We start from the raw sequence: 22,693 nt of genomic DNA on the forward strand, positions 1-22,693 counted from the left end.
TAATAACCGTTCCCAGAGAGAGATTTGTATGAGGTTGAGGGTATGGAGAGAGATGGATGATTGTATTAGAGAGAGATTTACACTGAAAAGGTGGGAGTGAGTGTTTCGCATTTAGAGGGCTTGGGGGGTTGGAAGTGAGAGAGAAAATGGAGGGGCTTTTTTTATTTTTTTTTGTTTTGGTTGGGTGGTTTAATTATGGGGTGTGACCGTGTGAGTGAGGAGGAGAAAGACTTTTGGGGAAAAAAAATTGGGAGACCGGGCATTTTAGAGAGAGATAATGGACTTAGGGCGTTTTAGAGAGAGAAAGAGATAGAGAGAGAGTTACGGCAACTTTAGCATTTTAGAAGTCGTTAAAGAAAAATAAGGCCGAAAGGCCATAGTAGAGAAAGAGAGAGAGAGAGGAGTGAGAGAGAGAGGAGCTCCCTTCGTTCCCATCAATTCAAAACCCCAAAATCTCTCCCCTTCTTCTCCCTCCTGCAAATCAACAAAAACCCCTCTCCCCCTCTCTCTCTCTATACTATTCTGTCTCTCTCTCTTTCTAACCTGCAAACATGAGCGGCGGTCTTCATCACAGTGGCGGGGCTTCCATACCCTCTAGTGTGAGGAAGATGATTCAGAATATCAAGGAAATCGCAGGCAACCACCACGATGATGAGATTTACGCAATGCTCAAAGAGTGTAACATGGATCCCAACGAAACAACCCAGAAACTCCTCCTTCAAGGTGTGCCCATCTCTATCTCTATCCACTCATTCATCTCCTTCTCTCTCCACTTTGTTTCAAAATATTCGTTCCTGATCTTTTTGTTTTCAATACCCATCGTTTATCTCTCTATTTCCATTTCCCTTTCTCTCTAGAAATATATCATCATTATGTGGAAGACCCATCTGGTCTATTGTGCGGTAGAGAGTTTTTTTTTTTGCTGAAAATTCAAATCTTAGATGTTGACTTGCTGGGGTTTTGATCCTGGAGCTTTTTTTCTTACTTTCAGGTTTTTTGCCCTTGTTATTTACTTGTTTTCATTTATTATTATTTTTCAGCCTTCGAGCTGGAATACACCAGTCATTCCATGCATATTAATGCACAACTTAGCTAGAAATCGACATTTCATGTGTTAATCGATTTGGGTATTTTTATTTGTGCTTTTTTTTATTTGGGTTTTTTTCTCTCTGAATTTTCTCTGTGTTTTCCTTTTTATTTACAGTTTGATTTTTGCTTGTCTCAGCAGTCTAAGTATTGGATGGCATGTATCATGGCTAGAAACTTGCATCTCATGCCGTAAGGGAACAGGATTCTGGTTTTGCTAATATTTTGGCTTTTCTTATTTACATTTATTTTAAAATTTTGGTCAACCTTTGTAATAATCTAATCAGAACACTCGCTTGATATTGCTTTTAATTTGCTCATTATGGATCAGAACTGTACACATCTGTTTGATTTCTCATCCATCTCGGTCCTTTTTTTTAATTTTATGATCATGCGTTTCTAGTACAATTTTGGTTTTTATTGGATCATTGAAGTGCATAGTGTACATTGTTTAGTGCATGCAGTTGATTTGTACTCGTTGCTTTATTGAATTTGATTTTGACAGTGATCAAGTTCTGATATATAGGTCAGTCTAATGAAATAATTGGCTCACCTTATTGGTGTTTCATATGGTTTTTGATTAATTTTTGGTAGTTTACAAATTTGTACTCTAATTCAGTTCTATGGGGTGTTTTGTCTTGTAATCCTCAATGGAACTGCTTTTACATTCATAGTTTGATCACATAGTTGGTTTCGGAGCATTTGCTTGTAAAACTTTATATAATATTTTTTTTTTGATATTCACAGTCTAGCTTTTCTGTTTTTTGATTGGACTTCTGTAATATGTTACCTCACAAGTCTCGTGTAGAAGTTTTGAGGTTAACAAAGTTTGATATTATGTTGATTATTCTTGTGTTCCCTTTTTTTTTTTTCTAGACAGAAATTTAGATTTGTGTAGATGAAACATAGCTTTTGTATTGGTAGTTTCTTGTTGTATCAAATGGCATAGGATTAAGGAGTATTTTCTGTATTGAATTGACTTGAGTTGTTGACCTATCCATCAGCATATTTGATTATCACTTTTCTAACGATGGCTTGTTTGTTACTAGTTATTGGATTTTTTTGTTTTTCATACTCCACTGGTGCGGTGCAAGCAGTTATATAGGTTATTTGTTTAATAATTTTTTTTTTGGGTGGTTTGGCTGTAGGATTTCAACTTGGGTCATAGTGTTTGCAACTATCAACACCTTAAACAATAAAGTCCAAGCTTACTTCCTATTTGATCTCTATTTTTCCCTTGCTTTATTTGTTTGTTGACTTCCATTGCATGTAAACTGAAAGAGCCTGGGTGGTTTTGTAGACACCTTTCATGAGGTCAGAAGGAAACGCGACAAGAGAAAAGAGGTAAAGCCTTGTTATCCGATTATTTATTTTTTACTTTCCATCGCACATTCTTATCTGAAAATGGCTAGCACGTATTTCCATTACTTTTTGCTGGTAATTACTGGCTTAGTATGATAGTTCAAATTTGGATTTTCCTTTATGAACATGATTGGATCAAATAGTTAGTATTGTGAACATCGTAATGTATTTTGTTAAGACCTAAGCTATAAGGTCTGTATGGTGCTTGATGGAATTCTTTGCACTATATGGCTAGAGTTTGAGTTCCTAAAGCAATGACCAGCATTTTTTTTTTCATGGAGTGCTTTTGCATCACCTGCGAAGCAATCTAAAATGGGGGACCCTGCATAACCTGCGAAGTACTTTGAGAATGTGTTGTTAATAACAGTTCCTTTTTTCCCCTTTATATGTTCCATATTGCCATTTATAATATTGAATCTCAGATTGCTATGAGTTGTTAATCAATTCATGCATTGTTAAATTACGATTAAAGAACTTGGAAAGGCTGTCATATGACAGAGCCTTTTTAAATGGGACAAGAAATTCATCTTTGTTCAACAAAAGGTTTAAGAAAAGTACTATATAGATGGAAAGGGTTACACATGCATCTCAGAATTGACACTCACATCGGCTATATTTACTGCAATTTTGCTGGCACTTGAACGTTCTTAAATTTTTTGGGTTCTTTACCGTTATGGCCTGGGGTTCATAATGTAGATTGTTCTAGATGGTTTCACTTTGCAATCATTTTAATGTTTGTTATCATTTGGCACACATTTGAAAACAACCTCATTTGAACCCCCCCCCCCCACCCCACCCCACCCCACCCACCCACAAAAAAAAAAAATCGCAAATTCGAGTTTTTTTATTATGGAAAAATAGCCTAGAGGTGAAGTTTGAGAGAAACCTGAGCTCAAATTAGGGAGAAAGCTAAAGAAAGGTGGGTCGGATTTCCCCACTTCTCTCCCTCCCAATAAGAAGTTTATACTGAAGGATCATTGGACCGACAAGTTTCTTTGGACTCGCCCGAGTTAATGCAAACTTTCCGGGTCTACTTCCTAGTTGCTACAATAACTTGGGTGAGTACTGCTACATACTGCTTCCAATGAGTTAGCTTCCAATGAGTTATGGGCCTTTCTGGACTCTGAAGGCTGCCAAGTCTGAGTAAACTGGCTGAGTTTGAGTTGCACTCCGATTAGCAAGTACATGAAATTATTACAGATTAGCACTTATCTCATTTTACTCTCAAATTAGACTGTCGAACTTTGTTTTTCTCAATACAGTTACTATATGAATAAGTTCTGCTCTCAGAGTACTGAAGTGTTCATGTTCTTATTTTGTATATGGATATTTGTGTTCAGCGGAAAGGAACAATCCCTCCAATATATTATCCTGTGAGCTTGCTAGATATGTGCCCCTTCAAATTACAGCATCACTTCTTAACTCCCTTTTGAGCTACATCTTCCTTTGAAAGGTTTTCAATAATTTATGTACTAAATCCCCTTTAACCAGTTTACTGATGTTTGACTGTCCTTGAGTCTTTTCTGGCTGTGTATTTTCTTTTTTGGCTCTGAATAAGGGTGCTAAATTGCTAATTATCTGTGTTCGGTTGTGCAGAATCTGAACAACACAGACTCTGGCGATTCTAGGTGGAGACCTGGCCTGCAGGGGCGAGGGGGAAGGAGTGGTAAAGGGGGATACTCTCCTCGTTACCCATCTCATGGTAATATCTCTTGGACTTTGTACTTGAAAAGTAATCCTTTAATGTGATAGTCTAGTGGTTCATCGAAATAAAAGGTGATGGAACTAGAGTGGGGTCCACCATTCCTGGTATGGTTGGTCTAGTTCTATCTCCATCACCTTCCATCACTTCACTGGATGGCTGTTTTTAGTCCTTAGCTACCACATATGACCACAATTCATGCCGTTATGTAAGGAAAGCCATATGGTTTATATGATTACTGTGCGGGCGTTGTGTTTATGTTTCATTATTTTTGTTTCATTTTTTCTTGAATGGTTGTTTTTTTTTTCCACAAAATTGTTTAACTTCTTGAAGGAATGGTTGTTTCTATTATTCGATTCATGGAAGTGCAGCACTCTGTGGTCTAAAGTTCATTTCTTGATTACATGCTATTTCCATGTGTAATTTGTATCTTTCACCTGGGAACACAACAACTCCACTTGCTTTGTTGGGGCACTGGCCCCATTACAGTGACTCGTTTGCCCTCTGAAAGTTTGTTGTCTAACAAGGAGCACCACTCCACCTGTTGGATCCGTCAAACTCCATAGGTGACTTCATTTCATGAAAGGGGATTTCCAAAAAAACCCACACATCATGGGATGCATGGGACCCCCAGAAACCCTATCCATAGTCCAATCCCAAATTTGTTTTGATGCTTCTCTGCCTTTCCAACTTCCCATTATTTTATTCAGGGAAATATAATATAACTAATTGGACTATGGAAAAACCATAGTCCATTGCGGTTTATCGCTGTCCAATAAAATGGACAGTGATGGGGAGAGAAGGATGCCAACCACTGGGGCTATGTTTGTTCTGGTGTTCCCCATTCCATCATTATACATCTTACAGGAAGGTGATGACTGATGGATTATGGTTTTTCTTCTGTAGTGGATTGGGTTTTAGTATAGTTTTACTTGTGACTTTCTGGGCTGCTACTTATCCTTGTTGTCCATCATCCTCCCTTACAAGTTTCTTTATTCAATTGTATTGTAAACTTTGAGAGCTGTTTCATTGCCCTTGGCCTAGATATTACTTAAATCACATGCTTATGCCATAAGAACCGAACCATTCTCCTGTTACCTCAAGCCTATATTATCAGTCAGGAGGAGTAGAAAAGCTAATTGGTGAGAAACCACTAGGAACAGAAAAGGAAAGCTAAACCTCTAAATTTTTGACAATATATAGTTTCTATACAAACAAAAGAAAAAGAAGTGTGTTAGGTTGCATCATAGAACTATGGGGGGCATTGCATCTAACAAGAGTAATCCATCTCGAGACACCTACATTAGCTATTTTGTCAACAGAAGACATCATCTCTAGGCACATGCCGTGTATTTATCACATATACCTTTTCCAATAAACATTTAGTCATTGAAAGGTCCATATGTTGTTATAGTAAGCAATTAATTTGAGGGGCTCTAAGATTCATGAAGCTTGTAGTGGCAACGGTTCTTAGTCTTAGTTGCTAGAAGCACTTGGTGGGATAGCCCACAAGCGCGGGCAGAGAGTCACTTTTCCATTAGGATTTTCCTCTCTTTAATTTTATCCTTGTTATTCTCTTAGAACTAAGTTTTGGCTAAGAAGCATGAAAATTGGGAGTAGCACTGCTAGTTAGTTACATGACCTTGTACCTTGGGTAGTGCTCCCACTCTGGTATGTCAACTCGTTCTTTATCTACTCATGCTAAAGAATCTTTTCTCTAGTCACTTCTTACTTTAATCTTCTCAAAACTGCCTTAACCTGGCCCTGTGAGTGCAACGCTATTACATCCATAAATTCCACCTCTTAGAGAGATGTTGAGGTGATGGATGAGATACATGCATTTTCTCTATCTGAATCTTCATGAAAGTTGTTTACTAAAAAAAATAAAAGTAAAAGTTGTAGATATTATGAATGGTGGTCCTTAATAAAGCAGAATGGCGGATCATGATTCGTGTAGCCATCCCTAATTAGTTGGGAAAAGGCTTCGATGATGATAATGAATATTATGAATACTACTTACCAAAATATAGAATATCATGAATGCTAGGTGGGAGAATATAGTAAGAAAGAAATGAACTACTTACCAAAATAACTAGGAGTTCTTGGCGTATTGGTGGTTGTTTAAGTGTTGAACTGTTCAATGATCATGTCATTGTGGACACAGATGGAAAAATGCAAATGGGTGCTTGTCCTTGAAATTAATAGCACCGAATGGGCTTGTTAGGTAGTATCTTGATGTGAGTGGACTTGGTCTACAAGGGTTCTTGCATCATTGACTTAGTACTTCCTTAATTATTGAAACAATGCATATAAACTTTTGGACATGTATTAGAGTGCTTATTTGTTAGTTGTTACAAATCACAATGTTATGTTGGACTTCTTATGGCCTTGTTTCCCATATAATGTCTTTTGGTAGTACGAGATGCAGCAAAGTTTTGTAACAATATTTCTTTTGTGTCCATAACATTATTATCCATTTTCTTTCAAGTAATCTGTTTCTCCTGAAGTTATAATTCCTTAAATGAGGTTATTTAACACTGTGGTTTTTGGTTCTAGTAATTTGTAAAGGTTCGCCAAATGTAGCAACTTTTGTTTTCTGGTTAATTCTTAAAAAGTGTATCATTGGAAATTTGGAATTCTAGGAATTTTTCTTTGGATCTCTTCTTATCAAGTATAGCAGTGAATTTCTACTATATTTTGTTCTCTCTCTCTCTCTCTCCCTCTCTCTCTCTCTCTCTCTCTCCTTTCGATTGCTTAGAAAGTTGTCTCATTCCTTAATCTTTTTGAAAATATGGCTAGAGCTTATTAAGAAGAAAAAAAATTGTCCCATAGTCAGCAAATGTTTGTGTGCTATCTAGCAATTAGTTGATTAACAATTTGTACTGTAAATTTATATTGCTGTTTAACTTAATGAGTTATTTGTTAAGCATGTTCTGTGCTCGAAGTGTCAATAGGTTATGCGACTGTTTGGAGATATTGTATAATGCATTTATCCTGGGAAACCATAAGCCAACGTAGTGCAATATATGTATTTGAAAGGGGCATCTACTATACTTACCCCCAAAAAAAAGGGGGGGGGGGATCTACTATCTGTTCTAGTGATAGTAAGTAAAGATTAACTGTGGTGAATGTCCTGGTGGGATTCCAGACGCGTTTGAATATATAGAGCTCAAGTGGGCCGTATTGATTGGATAGAGACAAAGCACCTGTACTGGACAGATTCCTTTGGCCTTTTTTTCAGACTTCTGGGATTTTATTAGTGATGAAGTCATAGCCGACTCCAATTAATGGGGAAAAGGCTAAAAGGCTATGATGATGAGGTCATGGCCATGGTCGGAGAGTTTCATAGCAGATGGCATCAATAGATGGATGAATGCCACATTTATCACTTTAGTGCCAAAAGTTGTTGGGGCTGAAGACATTAACGATTTTAGGTCATTAGCCTCAACTACAGCATATATAAAATGATTGCAAAGGCAATTTGCAACAAGGTTGAAGGAGGTACTTAGTAGTGTTATCTCCCCTTCTTATTGTGTATTATCAAAGTAGGACAGATCTAGATGTAAAAATGATAACAAATACCAAAAGTTGAGGGGACTGAAGACATTAAGGATTTTAGGTCTGTTAGCCTCATAACAGCATGTCGAAAATAATGCAGAAGATTTTTGCGTCAAGGTTGAAAGAGGTTCTTAACAGTGTTGTCTTCCCGTTTCATTGTGCTATTGTCAAAGACAGGTCTTGGAGAAATGTAGCATACATATTCACTGATGCAAGATACAAGTCCAAGAAACCAGGTTTAGTATATAAGCTCGACTTGGTTTACAATCATGTCCAATGGGATTTTTTGGATAGGATCAAAGAAAGGATGGGCTCTGGGGAGAGATAGAGGGCTTGGAGACCTGTATATTGACAGCTTTTTCCATAATGTTAAATGATGCTCCATGTGGGTTCTTCCTATCAAGCGTAGAGATAGGGATGGGGATTCATTGTCACCATTTTTATGCACTATAATTGTTGATTTGTTCAGCAGGATGGCCGAAAGAGAACATGACAGAGATATCACACCACGCTTTTCAGCAACAAAAGATGCACTGAGGGTGTCACATTTGCAAATAGGTAAAACCAGGAAAGCCTTATGAGATCCAGTCACAATGACTCTAGATTAAACAAGCCAATTGGAAAATCAATTCTTTAATCACTGGGAGGATTGCATTGATCTAATCAACTGGCTACCTGCCAGTCTATTATAGATCCTTGTTTATGGTGCCAATATTATTATGCAAAAATAGACCAACTACTGCAGGACTTTTGGTGGAGGGGATCAGTAAAGCAACATAAATATCACTTGGTAAAATGGGAAGCAAAGGGTGGTCTCGGAATCAGAAGGCTGAAGGAATTCCATTCCTAGGAAAATGGCTCTGGAGATATGAACAAGGAGGCGAGCGCCCGTGGAGAAATCTCATAGAGCACAAATATGGCTCATCTGATAATTTGTAGACCCTTAAATCATCGAATCAGGGGACCAAAGTATTAGGTATGTGGAAAGTAATCCATTTAGTCCAGGTTTACCTTTTCAAATACATTTGATTCAGACAAGAGAATGGATTGAGAATCAAATTTTGGAGAGACATGTCAGTGTTTGACACTACTCTAGCAGAAGCATTCCCATGGACTCTTAATCTTTAGCCGAAGAGCCTGAAGCTTTAGTTGCTTATATGTTCGACAGTAGTTGATCCCCTAGATTCAGTTGAGATATAAGAGAATGCAAGATAGAGGACTTCTTCGGATTAGTTCAGACAGTCCAAAGATACCACTTCTCGAAATAGACTGGACAAGGTTATTTGCAGCACAAACGGCAACAAAGTATTTAGTATTTACAATGAAATCCTTCTATGAGAGACTCATACAAAATAGTATTCAGCCTAAAACAGGTCACCTAGAGGCCCCACTACATATCCAAACCCTATGTGACTAGCATCCTCACACTCGATCATTTTCAACACATGGATGTATCATGCGTCAGGAAAGTGAGTAGACAATTAGCCAGGGAGATATGGCCCTTCCTTTTATAACTTTTTGGTTCTGTATGTCCTGTAACAAACGATGTGGAGTCTTGTATCAGAGAATGGTTCAATCACAGATACATTTGAGAGGTGTAATACTATGGAGATTATGTATGGCTACCATATACTGGTCTATATCTATATGGATTGAAAGGAAAGGAGAGTATTTGATCACTTCTACTTGGATATAATTAGCTCAAGGAGAAAGTGATGACTCGAGTTATCCTGTGGGCGCTCCTCTAAAGTACTTTTGGAGCTGCTAGACATTCGATTTCATCACTCAATGGGAGTCTGTGGCTTGGACCTATAAAGCAAGAGAGTGTAGATGCTCTTCCTGGAAACATCTGCTTGAAGGAACCATCAAACTAAACTTCGATGACAGTTCATCTTCAAATTCAGGATCTTCAGGTTGGGAGGAGCGTTTTGGGACCATCTTGGAGAGACTTACCTTTTGAATCCTGTCGGTGTGACTGATTCAAATGAGGCTGAAGTATTGGCCCTTCTGTCAGGGATTTTACTTCACAGGCTCAAGTTGGATGTCATTTATCATTGAGGGAGATCGACTCAGTGTCATAGAGTTGGCTAAAAGATTATCATTGATACCATGGAGATTGGCCCACTATTTTGATGAGATTTTTGATGCATTTGTGGGCATACAGGCCACTTTTGTGCGCACATGAAGAGAGGCAAATAGTTTAGAGGAGACAACAGCAAAAAAGGGAGTTTATAGTATGAAATTATTCATATCCCTGTTCCTTTTATAAATCAATTCTAGGGACCTTTAATCCCGTTTTAGTGCTAGGTTTTGGAATAATTTTGAAGATTCACAGTTTCAAACACAATAACTAAATCAATGTTACCACTTTAAAGGAATGTTCTGGTTGGACCTGTGATGGTTAAGCATTTAACCTCTATGTTCCATTATAAGGAACAGACGGTGGAAGGTCTCGCTGTATGCTATGCTCCAATGGATTGTGCTATACTTCCCTACTTTCTAAAGCAATTACCTCTTTCTTGTATGTATCTATACATTTCAACATTGTGTGCTACCGGTTCATCCTACAAATAGCAATAAGATTCCTGCTGCTGCTGACTTTTTATATAATTACAGTGATCAAGTTACCAATTAAAAGAAAAAAATATCCCTGCTGATTTTCTTCTGTTGGTCAGATGCAGGTGGTGGAAGGAACTTTAACGCTGGAAAGGAAAATGGAGCCATTCAAGGTGCAAACAAAGGTCCAGTTCCCATTTCAGTTTCAGCTTCTTCACAAACAGCAGAGACCAAAGCAGATGCTTCTGTATCGAGGTTTACAACACTGCCTTTATTTATCCCTTTCTCTGGTTTCCTTTCACGACAAATTTATAATCCTAGAACTTAGGGAAACGTGTACTATAATCCTCCCGTAGACCTCAGGATAAACCAGAGTTCAATTGTGTCATCCCCGTCCAATAAAATGATGCTCTTTGATGGAAATCGATTGTCCAATGGGGTTCCCTTCTCTCTCTGACATAGCCTAATGTCTCATTGGGTGTTAATGACACTTTGGGGCTTTTTTTCTTCGATAATCCTTAATATAATGGTAACTTTCCAAAATTAGAATTGGAGCAGGTAAATGGAAGGAAATGCAGGTTGACTATTTGATTCCGGATATGATTGAAAGAAATGCTGACCTCGAAAAGGTGGAATGAGCATGAGACAGCGTAGACTTGATTATAGAAAAGAAGAAAAAGATGATGTGAAAAGCAAAATCTATTACAAAAAAGTAACATAAAGATTTGTATAATTATTTAAAAGCTGTGTATCCTAGATGGATTTGCATTTCTAACTTTTTTGCTTGTGTTCTTTTCTTTTGCAGCTCTAAACCCGAATTGGCCAATGGTCCAGCTAGTATACCATATGCAAGTCCTGAATCTGGGCGTGTGTCACAGGAGACTGGAGGAACCAGTGGTGCACCACCCTCTAGGGAAAGTTCGCATGGGGATACACATGGACTTGCCCCGCAAAGTTCTGACAAGTATTCACCATTTCCAGCTTCAGTTTCAGGGGTTTATTCCTCTGCTTCTGATCCAGTATTGTTGCCATCTCTTGATTATCGTATTCCTGGGGCTCTTGGTACAATTAAACGTGAAGTGGGGAGCCAGAGGATAGCTGTGGACCCAAATAATGCAGTTCATGAGAGTAAGTTGGTGCCATCAAGTTTCGCAATCCCTTTACAAATAAACCAACTTGTATCTCATGATGTGGCTGATTCGGAGTTATCGACGTCAATGAGTGAGAAAGTGAGTCCAGAGATTGGAAGCGCCTTTTTCCATGGCACCGCACAGAGTAAGTCTCAAGGGATTGAAAGAAACCACCTACCTGAGTCAACCCCAGTTGTGTCTTCGTCTTCCAATCCTGGGTCTTCTGTTGGAAGGCCTCCTTCGAATTATGGTGCACGATCACAGCAGCAACTTAATGGATCTCAAAAAGGTGAGATTAATATTATTATTTTTATCCTTTTTTCTTTTTAAATCGTGCTTTGTTTTTTTCACTTTTTGGATTAAAACCCATCTTTACAATCCTTCAAATTTTATTTATATTTTTCTGGAGAGAAACAACTTATTGTAGCTCATAAATGTAATCTACGACCTTTATCTTTCTTGCTCAATTTTCTCTTGACTTATTTATGGAATATCGTTTTTTTCATTGATGGAATGCGGTTTCTTTGACTTGTTTTATGCGTATTTATTTTCATGAAATGGTTGTGCAAAATTTGAATGTATGTAACCAGAAAGGTGCCATGATAATAAATTACGTTTAATATTGTGTCTTTGCAGCAGTTGGTCCAAGTAAGGAGTGGAAGCCAAAACCTACGAATCCCAATCCCACTGCCCCAGGGTCTGGGAGCCTTGGTGCAACCAATGCTGACCCAAGCCTAAGTGTTGAAGGACACCAATCCCAATCTTCATCTGATAATGCACGTTTGGAAGAGGCAAATTTGAAGTTGCAGAAGAAGATGGAGGAATTGCAAGTTTCAGATGATCAGCATGTTATCATCCCAAACCATCTGCAAGTTCCCGAAGCTGAAAGAACTGGGTTGAGCTTTGGAAGCTTTGAGCCGAGCTTTGGAGTGGGTAACATTTTCGTGAATGATCATGATAGTGATAAAAGCTCCTCGCCCTTGTCTGAGTCATCTCAAGGGATTGAGGAACCCCAGGAGGAACCTCCTTTAAGGTCAGAGAGTCTTACCACACTTTGTCCTTAGCTCCTCAATGCATAAGCATATTTGAAATTATGGTAGAATTCTATGGGCTATGGAAAAACCATAGTCCATTGGGTCATCACGTTCATGATGAGTGGTGATGGAACCCAACAGAACATGACATGGCCCCAATGGTCGGTCCCTCTCTCTTCTCTTTCCCCATCAACATTCATTGTGTTGGTGGGCTATGATGACACAATGGATTCCATTTCTCTGTTATTTGAGCATCCTCATATTCCATCACCTTGGGTTGTGAGATTATTGCAATTACTGTTTGGGATTGGTCCTGAAGCTTGCATGCATTTTCATTATCCTATGGATTCAATAACCTATTACTATTATAGTTGACATTCTTTAAGCACATATCCTGGTCACAATCTTTCTTGGGCCATGACATGAAATCATCACCCATCATCAATTTTTAGATATTTTTGTCTTGAGTTTTTCTTGTCATCTGTAGTCTTCGCAGCCAAAGTTATTTAATATATTTACATTCTCATGAGTTATTTATCTATCTTAGATATTGTAAATTTGTGTACTTCATGCATCTTATTGTTATTATAGGTGCTCAATCTTATCACATGCTTTTAGAGTCTCTTGCATATTTTATCTGCTTTGCCCAAACCTCTCTCATAATTACCCATACTTGCACTTCTGCCACCCAACAACTCTTACATTTTGATTTATCATGCACCATAGGCGGCATTGCTTATGGTTCACCATTTTTCAAACTTTAAGTCATCCTGTATCTTTTTTTTAATAAATGTTCATAATTTTATATTTACTGATGATTCTTTCCTATTAAGTGGAAGACTTGAGGGAGTTCTTTACTACTTTCCAATATTCTTTTGCACTTAATTTTACTTATTTCGACATCTTCAAAAAATTGACACTCTTTTTTGAATTCAAATTATTTTGCTTTTTCATGTGCATATTCCTGCAACTAGTTCAGTATGTGTATATATACATAGACACACACACACACTCGGATACGCGCGTGCGCACATACAAAAATGCGCACACACACAGACACACTCATTGCGTGCCTGTGGACATGCACACAGACACACTCACTGCGTGCCTGTGGACATGCACACACACAGAGCCGATATGTATATATGTATATATATATATATGGAAAAAGCTTGGGTGTGCCTACTAGCTCATGGAATAGTATACGCCCAATGGCCTAGATTGAATCTGGGCCGATCTGACGAACATGGATGTCTGGTAGTGTTTGAATTTTAATTTTTTTTCTACAAATCCAAATCACTTGAAATTTTAGGCGCGTGTTCTTCTTATCAAGCCGCACATAATAAAAAATATAAAAAAAATAATTTGTGAAAAACAAATTGGCCAAAATATATTCTCTTGATATTTTTTGAAGATTCACTTATTTTTGATGTGCACACGCTCTAAATTTGAAGTTATTTGGATTTGTAGAAAAATAATTATAATTCAAACACTACTGGACATCCGTGATCGTCAGATCAGCCTAGATCCAATATGAGCCGTTGGGCTCATTTTTTCCTGTGAGCTAGTGGGTTCACTCTAGCATCTTCCTATATATATATATATAAATAGAGAGAGTAATGATCCTATAGGACCCTCCCCCACCTATGTGTGTAGGACCCCAAAAGATCGCCATTAAAGTTGGCACGGATCTTTAGAAAAGTTATCACATGGGTGTATGACTTCACTTTTCTATAGATTCGTGCCAAATTTAATGGTGATCATTTGGGGTCCTACACACATGGGTGGAGGAGGGTCCTATAGGATCATTTCTCATATATATATATATATGAGAAATATTATACATACCCTCTATGACCACATATTCTAGACATGCCACCCCCTAATACTTTTGATATTACACCACTAATACCAATAGTATTTATATTTGCATCTACCCCCCGAAGTCATCATCAGAGCGTGTTCGCAACTAATTAGGGTTGACTACATGAATCGTGGTCTGCCATTTGCTCTATTAAGGGCCATACCCTTGTTGAGGCCATAAGTCCACATCTTTTTCCACTATGTCCAACCATGTCTTTTTGGGCCTACCCCTTGCTACGTGTCGCTTATGGGCAATGTTCTAGCATAAGCAGATACTCCGAATTTGTAGAAAGTTTTGACGAAGTTTTATGTTGGATGCCAATCTAACGCAACCCATCGTCTTTACCCGGGCTTGGGACATGATAAGGGAAAGCTTAAGGTCCTCACCTTTCGTAGCCCACAATCCACCCCTCAAAGTAAAAAAATTATTTTTTCAGGACAAAAATACCTTCAATGCATTTAAGATAGTTTCTCGCTCTGAAAAACATGAAATCCAAAATTTAGAGAGAGAAACTATATCAAGTTTTTAAAGAGAAACCATCTCAAAGTTTAAATTTTAGAGAGATAAACTGTCTCAAAAGTTTTAGAGAGAAACTATCTCAAATTTTAAGTTATCGCAAATTTCATATTTCTAGAAAGAGAAACTCTCTAAAAATTTGAAGGCCTTAAGAGAGAGTGAAGAATGGGAATGAATGTGAAGGATGGGAATGAATGTGGGTTTATGCATTGGGGGTAGTAGCTGCAAATATTAATACTGTTGGGGTTAGTGGTGTGGTATCAAAAGTATTGGGTGGTGGCATGTCTAGAAAAGAAAGTGTGGTCATGGGATGTATCATATGTTTTATATATATTTGGTTTTCTCTATTTTTTCAAAAATTTATTTTCTTAGCTTTCATTTTTCCTTGTTGTTTGTTGCATTCTTAATGAAACCTTGTGTACCATAAGTAGATTATATTCCAAGTATCATACAAATTTATATTGTTGATTTTGCAAATTTCTGACAGGGGAAAGTGTACTATATAATACAATGGACTATGGAAAACTATGGTCCATTGGGATTCTCACTGTCCAATGAAACTAAGTTGGCGGAGTGGGAACCATCATCTGGATCAGGTTTTGTCCCAGTGGGTTCCAACTCTCTCCATTACCGTGAATTATTCATTGAACCATGGTGATCCAATGGACTTTGGTTTTGCATAGTCTAATGATGCTTATTATCAGTGGGATATCCACCATTGGAGTCATCCTGTTCTGTTGGGTCCACGATCTTATTGAACCTTGATGACCTATTGCTCTGTGATTTCCATTGTCCACCTTATTATGGTTACTGTCCCTTATAACATTGAGCTAGTCTCATTTCAAAATCCTTACATGGCTGTTTCTCTTTGCATCTTGTTAACACTTGGGCTAAATGAAATTGGTGCAGCATTTCAAATGCAGCTCCAACTGGTACAGAAGGGAACTATATGGAGCACTCACAATCACCAGGTCGTGCACCAGAGATGTTGTCTTCTGGTGAAACAGATGTTTCACAAAACGTGGGTGCTGTTCAACAATCTGATGCTTCAAAACCAGATGTGGTTTTGGCACCAGGAGGGCCTCAGTATTCTGTGGTGCAAAATGGGCCAAATTTTTCAAGTTTTGGGCTGATGCCTCCCATGTTGGGGAGTCAATTTGCATCCTTTGAAAGTGGGGAACCTCAGGCACGGGATGTCTCTCGTCTTCCGGGCTTTATTGTAAGCTTCATGGTCTCATGACCTTTAATGATTAACTGTTAGTCTTAGGGTATGTTTGGATGTACTTAATGCCACTATAATTCACTGTTTCAATAAAATTATTTCTGATAATGAATTATCTGTTGTTTGGCATTGTCCATTATAAAGTTAAATGAGATAAGCTTATAGGCAGTTTTACATATAAGTTTATCTTTTTGAAAATCTGTTTTTACTTTATTAAAGTAATTTGCTGAAAATCACAAGTTCTTATCCCGAAATAGCTAAAAATAGCTGAAAATCATAAAGAAAGTTACATAATATTATTTATAATACAAGGTACATATCAAACAACTTACGAAATAATGTTATCCAGAGTGTATTTGATTTCAGATAAGATTCTCTCTTCTAGATAAAGTAATTCTCATTTCTGTAGGAAAAGATAAATTCAGTTTTCTCATTTCTGTAGGAAAAGCTAGTAATCAGTTTTAGGAAAAGATAAATTCAGAATCATCATTTCTGTAGAATAATAATACTTCATTTTCACATCGTTAGATTGATTGTTGGTTATAGTAAAATTTGAAGAGTGGTGCTATTTTTTTTTTCTCCAATTGTTTCTTCCCATAATAATGCGTTCTTCTTCATGCTCATAGCTCATTGTGGTTTTTTGTGTAGGTCCAGCAGCCATTTGATCCAGCGACTAGCTATTACACCCCATTTTATCGTCCTGGTGCAGATGGCGATGCTCGCTTCGCTCCATTCCTTGCACCAGGCACAGCTACCAAGTTCAATGGGAACATTGCGGTGCTCTCTACCCAGAGTGGTCCATCTTCACAGGAGGTGACTAGCTTTGGCTTTGTTTTTTTATTTATTTATTTTGTGATATAGTTATGAGATATTACAACGATTATGAAAATTATACCAGTAAAAGTGTGGCGGTGACAATGTTGGAATTTTTAAGCGATGGGGCTTGAATAGGGAATATGAATCAAAGGTGCCATGTGGGCATAAAAGTCCAAATATGGGGGTTGATGTGTAGTGAAGGTTCTTAAAAAGTACTTGTTAGCTTAGGGGTGTGGATGCAGTCCTTCCATTTGGAGAATAGGCTAAGGGATTTGGAGACATGTTGCATTCCTATGGCAGCGGGGTTTAAATTTTGGGCTTTTGGAGTTTGACACTAAGTTGGAGGTACCTTGTACCAAGGTTGGTGCCTACTTTGGAACCTTGATATTTTCATACTCTCAAACCTTTTTCACCAATTGTTTCTCCCATATTGCTCCTAAATGTTGCTCATATTAATCTTATCCTAAAATAAGGTGGGGAGGACAAATTGACTTTTTTTGGTTGATCAGCGTAGTCGAATGCCTTTATAGTTAATAGTCGAGGTCATAAGTCATCACTTTGCTGCAACAATAAGTTTTGGGTTGTTGTATATGATAGCAATGGATGGGAGGTTTTAGACTGCCTTACCTCCCTCTGAACCACCTAAAGAAATAGGAGGTATTAGCTGCAGATTGCTTTGCGAGAAATTGTGGCTCTAGTTTTTGATGTCCGAAGTTCAACTGCGATTCAGGATCAAGATCTTTGAGCTAGTATCTGGTTATTTTATGTGCTTCTCCCCACATCTTTTTTTGCTTGTGTGGCGGTGAGGAAATGGCCATATTTTAGAGAGATTGCTGTGACATGCTCACTCAATCCAAGTTTTTTGTCCTTTGGAGATAGGCAGATAGCTCGTATTTTGATGGTGGTCCTTATGGGCAGCCATCTCCTGGATAGGCTCTTCAAATGCATCATTGTCGCTGTATTAGTGAGCTATGATTTTAATAAATACTAAACACCAACTTGCATAAGTTAATAACTAAATGGTATATACCAGCACTGCACAATCTCATGTGGACTCTTTAACATTCCGAATTAAATGAAAATATGAAGTAAATGCAACTTGATATGCACTTTCTTTCATTCATTGAAAGATTAAGCATAAAGAAAAGGAGAAGAGAATGAAATGTGCTGATTCTTGTATTGTGATTTATGACTTGCTTTTGCAGAGCGCAAACTCCATGGTTGTCTCTTCAGCAGGTCCCACTCCCCTGGCCACCCAAGCTGCTGGAGTAATGCAAAGCTCCATAGCTGTAACCCAACAACCAGTTCCTGTTTTCAGGCAACCAGCTGGTGTACACATATCCCATTATCCATCCAACTATCTCCCTTATAACCAATATTTCTCTCCTGTCTATGTACCCCCCCCAACTATTCACCATTTTTTGAGCAATACTCCTTTCCCGCAGCAACCCCCAAGTGGTAGCTCTTACCCTCCTCCACAAGCTGGTGCAACAGTTAAGTACTCCCTTTCTCAGTACAAGCCTGGTTCAAATTCGGGTAACTCAACTCATATAGGGATGCCTGCTGGTTATGGAAATTTTGGAGGTGTCCCTTCGGGATATAGTGCCAGTGCAGCTGCAACGAGTGGGAATTCAGCCTCAAATGAGGAGCTTGGGGGGTCACAGTATAAGGAGAATAATGTGTATATTACTGGGCAGCAGGTATGCTTTGTTTTATCTTTTTTTTTTTCATGTTCTTTCTTTTTTTTCTTCAAAAAGTACAGAATAGTTATGGAGTTAGTAGAAGGGAAAATTTCACGATATCCCCTCCCTCCCTATGTTTTTCTTTCAGGTGGCATTAAAATTTCCTAGATATTTCACTTTACCCCCTTATCCCCTCTCAATCCTCTCTCCTCATTTTATTAACTTAAAATTACCATTAACAATTTAAGGTATGCCAAATAAAGACATCCTCTTTCTTTTAGAGAGAGAGAGAGAGCTTGTCTATGTTTCTCTTTCAACTTATCTTAAGCATTGTAATTGCCGTACATGTTTCTTAATTATCAAAGAAGAAATGGCTTATATATTTCTTTTCTACTCTTGCAGGGCGAAGGCGCTGCAATGTGGTTTCCAGCTCCGGGCCGAGACATCTCGACCCTTCAGGCAAGTTCCTTCTACAGCCTTCCTCAAGCTGGTCAGCACGTTACCTTTGGGCCCACTCAGGCGGGCCTTGCAGGCCTCTACCATCCAGGCCCACCAGCCATGGCAGCACCCACTGCCCACCCTCTCATGCAACAAGCCCAAACCATGGCTGGCCCAGTTGGTCCTGTGGGCCCACAAGCTGGAGTTTACCAAAATGCCCAACGTCCGCAGGTCAATTGGGCCAACAATTATTGACGAACCCAACAAAGAGTTTTGGATAGTTTGGTTGGAAATATCGCGGAAAAATGGATGGGAAATATTGGGTTCTTTCAAGAGCCTTTGGCCTTTTGAGTGTAAATATATGGAGGAAAGGTTGATGATGGTGGTGGGGATATTGCACAAAGGATGTGAAAGTAAGCGGTTTTAGTGTTTTTTTCCCTTCTTTTGAGGGTGATTCAGGTTTACCCTTTTGGGGCAAAAGAGGAACTGCCCCCACTATGACTCAGTGTTAACCATTTTTAAGTTAGTTGAGAGAGGTATGTTGAAAGGTCTCTCTTTCGTTCTCATTCACCTTTTGTTATTTCTGTGATTTTTAATTTTTCTTATGTAAGGTACTGTTTGTTGCTGAAAACTTAGGCTTTTGGGTTTTTTTCTCATCTTAAGGTTTAGGATGTGGAAGGTGAGAGTTGAGTTGGTGGGTTTTCATTATTTTCCACTCTCTTACCTTTGTAGATTGAATTTTGACAGTGTGAGATGTATTAACTTGTAATTGTTATATGGAAATTAGAAATCCCTCTCTCTGCTACTCAGAATGAAATGGATGAGTATAAAGTAAATTATAGGTGATGCCTCTATTCATTTTGGTTCAGATTTATCGTAAACCTTTTGTTCCTCCATTTCTAGGAAACCGCAAAGTTTGGCTCCGATCTGCAATTCATGTTACCTTGGATGATGATTGAGATTTTCTTTTACATGAATGGACAGTTTGTGTTATTCCATATTGGCTTGTGGCAACCGCAGGGTCCATGCCAGTGATACCTTGTTCCTTGTCTGCATCATAGAAGTACATATTGCTTACTGGGTTTTGCTGAGTTTCAGCTTTGTTTGGGTTTAAGAAATTGGAGCTGGAGATTTTTAGATTGTTTTTTTTCCTTGTTTTCCATTGGGTTAATTATATGCATGATCGAGAATTAACCTGTGGTATTATGGACACTTTCTTTTCTGTTCGTTTTGAAAAGATATTATGGACACTTTCTTTTGTTCGACGGTTTTGTCTACAAGAGCTCTGTCCTTCTGAAGCATTTCTCATGTTTCCCGAGAGAGAAACATCAATTTTCATAGAGAGAGAGAGAGGGAGGTTGAATGGTTCTTGTGTATTAGAGAGAGAGAGAAGTTTAAATGGTTCTTGTGTGAGCATTAGAAAGAGTAGGTTGAATGGTTGTGTTAGAGAGAGATAGAGAGAAGGTTGAATGATTTGTGTTAGAGAGAGATTAAATGGTTCTTGTATGTTTTAGAGAGAAGGTTGAACTCTCCTTGTGGAGAGAGAGTAGAGAGAGAAGGTTGAACGGTTTGTGTGTGAGAGAGAGAAGGTTCAACAGTTCTTGCGCGTGTTAGAGAGAAGGTTGAACGGTTTGTGCTCGTGTGTTAGAGAAAGACAGACAGAGAGAGAGAAAGGGAGGGTTGGTGTTTGGAAGGTGGAACCTGTAAGAGAGTGTTTGTGTTCACTGAGTTGATGTATTATTGACCAGCATTAAATGCAAATCAAGGCAAAATGAGTTATGGTGAGGTCAAACATGCTTGGAAGTTCTTTGCAGCTTTTTCTTGGGGTACAGTGGACAAATATAAACACGTTTTGGAACAGTTCAAGGATATCGTCTTCACATAAAATGAAATTATACCAAGTGGTCCAGCAAAACAAGTCCTAGCATATGCAGGATTTTTTGTGAATTTTAGAAAGGGATTGTATACAATGAGTCTATTTATCTTTATTACAAGGAAGTTACAATCACTTTTACTCATTAGATATCAAATTGGATGGCTTGCGCTAATCACAGAGTTAGAGAATTTTTTTTTTTTTTTTTAACTTTTGAGTCTTTTCAATGACACTTTTACAACCATCCATTTTTTAAATTGAAGGGACAAGAATAATTGTGATATCTTTGTACAAAAAGTAAATAATCTCTTTGTATACTTTTTTTTTTAGAATAAGAATTGTATACTGTGGGACCATTTATCTTTGTTATAAAGTCGCATTTGTTCCTAACCACTAGATGTCAAATTGGATTGTTTGAGGTGTCACAAAATTTAAGAAATTTTTTTTTGAGACCTCCTTGTACTAGAAGTAAATAATCAATCTGTATATCTTGCCTCCACAATATTCTAAAAAAAGAGAGTCTTTGTAGAGCTGTCGATCTAAAGGCCAAAAAAACTTAGTCCCTTGAGCAAATGATCCCATTGAAGAGGATTTTTATGATATGAGATGTTGGGATCCACTCTAGAATCCGCAAGGTGCATTTTCAAAACGGAAAATTGAATAGAGTAACTAAAATTGCTCAAAGATTGTGAAGTTTCTTGTGCAATTTTGGAGCGTTCTGTTTTTTTCCCAAGAGGATTCATGACTGATTCTTTTTTGTTCTTTTTCACTTTTCCTTTTTTAGGACTGGTTGGTAGGTTGGTTACATCCCCAAGCTCTTGGGCTCTCAAAGACACCTCTACCCTTTGAGTGAGGGTGCAAATGTACATTTTGTTCTCACAGGAGCATATAACTTTTTGAGCAATGATCCAGGTTGCATCATAGTACAGTGCAAGAACTTCTAGAAACCATGTTTGTGGCATTTGTATGGTCTCAAATTTTGCACACACTCTCTTCATCTTAATAATCAACCCCTCAAAAAAATAAGTTCAATTTGAACTCTAGATATGGTCAAAATGCGTCCCCTCCAAAAATGAATGTCGACCATTTATTTTGTGAATTTCATGATCTTAACCTTTATAAACTCAAAATCATTTTTTTCATTTTTAACATTGTTCATCTAATGAAAATAAAACCATCCAAAAAAATTAAAAATGAAAAAATCATTCTAAAACGTAAATCTAAACATCTCACCAAAATGAATGGCCTATGTTATTGTATGTTCAATTTTTTCTTTTTTTGTGATTTGTTCATTAAAATGAAAAAAATGTATTTTTTTTTAAATTGTTGCATCATATTGCTATACAACCATTGCATGAAATCATTGCCCTACATTTTTTTAGTTTTCTTTTTTAAGATGGACCTAAAAAATGTTGTTGATCATCTACCCTTCGTACATAGTGTTTACAATCAATCAGAACCGTCATATGTAAATGTAAAACCTAACAACTTCGGATATTTCATAAAATCCCAACTAAATTCTTTAGAATTTGAACTTGGTCAGTAGGACTCTCCCAACTACCCAATTTCACATCCAATCATTAATATTAATTGTGACCTCCTTGTATCAAAGATAAATAATTTTATTGCATATTTTCTATTAGAGAATTACTCGATGTGATTGAGAGTTCCTAAATAAAATGCATTTTAGCATGGCAAAGTGGAAAGAAGTTTACCACAGTACTTAACATCATCCCCACCTCGAAAAAAATCCCTTCCGAGGTTAAGAATGCCACGGCACATGTCTCTTGTTGACATTTGATGGCTGGGGTGGTGTTATTGTGGTGCAGCAGACTTCACCATGTGCATTGAAAA

General features: G+C 37.8%; 1 protein-coding gene across 4 annotated transcripts; it reads left to right on the plus strand.

Annotated features, from left to right (window-relative positions):
- Positions 1-396: 396 nt before the first annotated feature.
- Positions 397-19,771, plus strand: LOC18447583 (uncharacterized). Of its 4 annotated transcripts, none has more exons than XM_006857677.4 (10): positions 397-723; positions 2,387-2,430; positions 4,045-4,150; positions 10,384-10,519; positions 11,070-11,683; positions 12,031-12,427; positions 15,718-16,027; positions 16,679-16,843; positions 18,052-18,546; positions 18,931-19,771. In XM_006857677.4, exons 1-10 carry the CDS (start codon positions 552-554, stop codon positions 19,219-19,221), a joined length of 2,730 nt encoding a protein of 909 aa, XP_006857739.2. In that variant the 5' UTR covers positions 397-551; the 3' UTR covers positions 19,222-19,771. The 4 variants fall into 4 exon arrangements, with proteins under 4 accessions (XP_006857739.2, XP_011628259.2, XP_020531234.2 ...); XM_011629957.3 differs by having other exon boundaries at positions 12,034-12,427; XM_020675575.2 differs by having other exon boundaries at positions 10,390-10,519.
- The last annotated feature ends 2,922 nt before the right edge of the window (positions 19,772-22,693 follow it).

Source organism: Amborella trichopoda, chromosome 10 (assembly GCF_054954075.1).
Source record: "Amborella trichopoda isolate Santa Cruz 75 chromosome 10, AtrichopodaSantaCruz75HAP2 v2.0, whole genome shotgun sequence".
NCBI classification, from domain to species: domain Eukaryota; kingdom Viridiplantae; phylum Streptophyta; class Magnoliopsida; order Amborellales; family Amborellaceae; genus Amborella; species Amborella trichopoda.